The sequence below is a fragment of the Lolium perenne genome, chromosome 4 (genome assembly GCF_019359855.2).
Source record: "Lolium perenne isolate Kyuss_39 chromosome 4, Kyuss_2.0, whole genome shotgun sequence".
Classification (NCBI taxonomy): Eukaryota; Viridiplantae; Streptophyta; class Magnoliopsida; order Poales; family Poaceae; genus Lolium; species Lolium perenne.
In genome coordinates this window covers 60,516,833-60,520,173 of record NC_067247.2, presented here as the reverse complement: position 1 = coordinate 60,520,173, position 3,341 = coordinate 60,516,833, and the positions used below count along the sequence as shown (strand labels likewise).

At 39.7% G+C, this 3,341-nt stretch overlaps 1 protein-coding gene across 2 annotated transcripts; it reads right to left on the bottom strand.

The window, feature by feature from the left end:
* Positions 1-986: 986 nt before the first annotated feature.
* Positions 987-2,482, bottom strand: LOC127348397 (probable indole-3-pyruvate monooxygenase YUCCA10). Of its 2 annotated transcripts, XM_051374437.2 has the most exons (5): positions 1,868-2,479; positions 1,513-1,746; positions 1,298-1,420; positions 1,254-1,267; positions 987-1,189 (listed from the first exon to the last, which is right to left on the bottom strand). In XM_051374437.2, the coding sequence occupies exons 1-5, from the start codon at positions 2,477-2,479 to the stop codon at positions 1,021-1,023; spliced, it is 1,152 nt and encodes a 383-aa protein (XP_051230397.1). In that variant the 3' UTR covers positions 987-1,020. The 2 variants fall into 2 exon arrangements, with proteins under 2 accessions (XP_051230397.1, XP_051230396.1); XM_051374436.2 differs by lacking the exon at positions 1,254-1,267 and having other exon boundaries at positions 987-1,200; positions 1,868-2,482.
* Between the last annotated feature and the right edge of the window lie 859 nt (positions 2,483-3,341).

The following is a 3,341-nucleotide window of genomic DNA, read 5'->3' as shown; positions in this document are numbered from 1 at the left end:
AAAAACTTGTCAAGCTGCTCAAGTATTCCTTTATATATAGTTGAGAGTACACATATAAAATGTTGGGAGAGAAGAGAGCACAGAGTTCACCATCTCAAGTTTGCCTCCATATGTGAGGATATCAGAGCGAGTCTGTAATCGTCTCTCGATACTTGTCGATAGTATAGAGGAGCAGATCTTACTCCCTAGCTGCGTAGCACATATGAGCCTTGATGAAGGTGTCCCAAAGATATCAACAACCACAATATCTTTTGGTGGGAATCAGCAACAAACACACCTGGCCTTTTTTAACTACATGTAGAAACTGATTTTTGTGACATCAAATTTTAGGTCTCCTAGATCTAGCTTTGCATTGGTGAGCATTACATATTGACGAGTTGTACTCATCTTCATGAGTTAGTTATTTTGTACAAGAACTATTTATTCAAGGACCTTTTTTCGGTAGAAGCTTCTAACACTAGATTTTACAGTTCCCACAATCGACAACCCTTATGCTTTCATACAATATATAGTGTCACTCTAAGACTGGTGAATAGCAGTATAGTACCCGTAATGGATTCTAATAAATAATGCGGTTGATTAGAGGCTGGTGTGATTACCCTCAGGATCACCGTTGGGGATAAACATGGCACTGAACTTTTTATACAGAAACCACACTACTGATCACAGGAGCGGAGATTCGTGCCGGAACCTCCACTTTACGTTTTAAAGAAAGGTTACAAAAGTATATTTATTCCAAATCAGACGGCGAAATGCACTGGAGTGCTGATGTTTACCATGCCCCCGAATATCTTGCATATATAAATTCAAGTAATTAGTACACGGATGACAATCGTAAGTTTAACAAAAGTTATGAAGCTCATTTACCCAATGAGTATTGAACTAGAATGCCCTTGTTCATTATATTCAACTATTCAAGACCAGAGCTTACTCCTAGAACATATGTGCCTTGGCATGAAGATTTTTCATAGGCATAATAGTCCAATGCACTTGCCTGTGAAACTACATAGAAAATATAATTTAGCCGCACATAGAGCCTAACATAGATTTAATGTCATCGGCGATATTCTTAGCATCCACAGCAATACCAGCCAATCCTCTCCTTGCCAACCCAGCACAGTAAAGTCCATTTTCACCTTTCCAATGATTCGGATATTCTTTGGTTGGGAGTCCAATATCATTTAACATGCTTTCCCCATTCTGCGCCCAAAAATATCATATTGCTCAGTTAGGAGATTTAACAATTGTTGCACCAAAATGAATATGACTAGGAAAATTCAAAAATCAGTGTTAGTACCTTGAGCCACATATTTGTTGTGCTTTTGTATCCAGTTGCAAACACAATTGCGTCAAAGGTGATTTCATCCCCGGATTGAAATTTAACTATGTTGCCCATGATCTTGCTAATGGTTCCTTGAACCTATAAGACATAAATTAAATATTATTAAACTGCCATAGTAAATCAACATATGGTACATATAAGGTGTATATCATTTCCTAGGATATACTTACTTGGATGATGCCTCTTTTTATTAACCCAACAGTGCCAACATCAATCACAGCGGATCGGCCAGTTTTTGATTTGAGGGTCATTGGACCCATTTTTGGCATTCTAATACCATGCCTTGATAGGTCCCCAAATATGAATTTTGTCACCATAGCAAGGAGGTTATCCACTAGATTCAGGGGAAGATGTTGGGCTAGTGTCATCCCCAATCGGACTAGTTCCTTTGTCATTACATGAATCTGCAGCCACAAAATGCGTCACACGTCTGTTACAACTGGCTAGAAAAAAGTATCATTCTAGTAGTAATAATACTAAGAAATTGTATCTCTATGACCAAATAAAATTATATAGTGCACATACCGGGCTTCTTATAACAATCGAAGTGTTGGCACCATGGGTCGCAAGGTCGTAAGCGATTTCCATCCCAGAGTTGCCAGATCCAATGACCAACACGCTCTTACCAGAGAAGCTCTTGCCTGACTTGTATCTTGACGAGTGAATGGACTCACCTGGAAAACTATGAAGTCCAGGGATATCTGGAATATTCTCTGCACTATTCTCACCACTCGCCACAACAAGGAATTTTGCACTAAAATTTATTGGTGTGCCCTCCGCAACGTCACAAGCCACGATGGACCAACACTTATTATCATTTTCATATATGGATGACTCAACGCTAGTGAGATACTTGGGTTGAATATCAAAGCGCCCCATATAGTCATCCAAGTACTTGATAAACATGGATTTTGGTATATATGTTGGTGCATCAGCTGGGTATGACATGTGTGGTAACTCACAGAACTCCTTTGCAAGATGCAACTTCAAGCGGTCGTATGCGCGTTTGCGCCAAAGAGACGCGATGCAGTCCTCACGCTCGACAATGGCGTAAGGAATGGAGAATTGGGTAAGGCACGCTGCTGTTGCGAGTCCTGCTGGACCAGCACCAACAATCAGCACGACGACATTCTCCATTCCGAAGAAAAGGTCTGATTAAGTTGTGGGATAGGGTGTGGTGGTAGGATAGGAGAATTAGAACAAGAAGAGGTATTTGCCTGCTTGTTGGCCGAATGAATCTTCGGAAGAGATAGCTGCATATGAGGCATATGTATATGCTTGTAAATTTCCGTACCTGTTCTATTTTGTGACTAGGTTCAGATTAAGCGACGTAGGAAAGGTAAAAAATAATTGACGCATATTACCTACTCTATCCAGTTCCTCTAGAAATCAGAATGTTATAAATGTTATTTTTGTTGTGAAGTCAACCTGGTACGAAATAGGTAGGAAACACAAACTTGATCGCTTACAATTTTTTTTTTTTGGAAATGTACACCTTATCTTATCTGTGTATAGTTTATTTGTATTTCCTTGCTTTTCTATCGTCATCAATGGAGATACTCATCTGACAAAGATATATCATCCTCATTCAAATGTTTGTTACCTTTCTGGTACCTGGTAGGATAAGGACGAGGCAATGTTTCTAAACATTTTGACCCTAAAAAAAGTTTCTCAAAATGCATTTATAGACGACTAGGAAAAATGCCCGCGCGTTGCAGCGGAAGAGAATCCAGCCACCAGATGCTTAGATCAACAGCCTCGCCGATTGTGTCATCTTACTAATTTACTTCAAACTAAGAACCATCGCCTCCTTCAAAATAAAAAGTATCGACGGTTCGCCCCCACCTCTGCTGCAGAAACCATCACACGACACGTTCATCCAAGGTACCAAAATGGATGACATACTGTAGCATGGTCAGAACTTGTACGCTAAACAGATTCAAAGTTTGTAGGAACAATGATCCAAAGCTTGTATATAAAAGGGATTATGTGATAACTA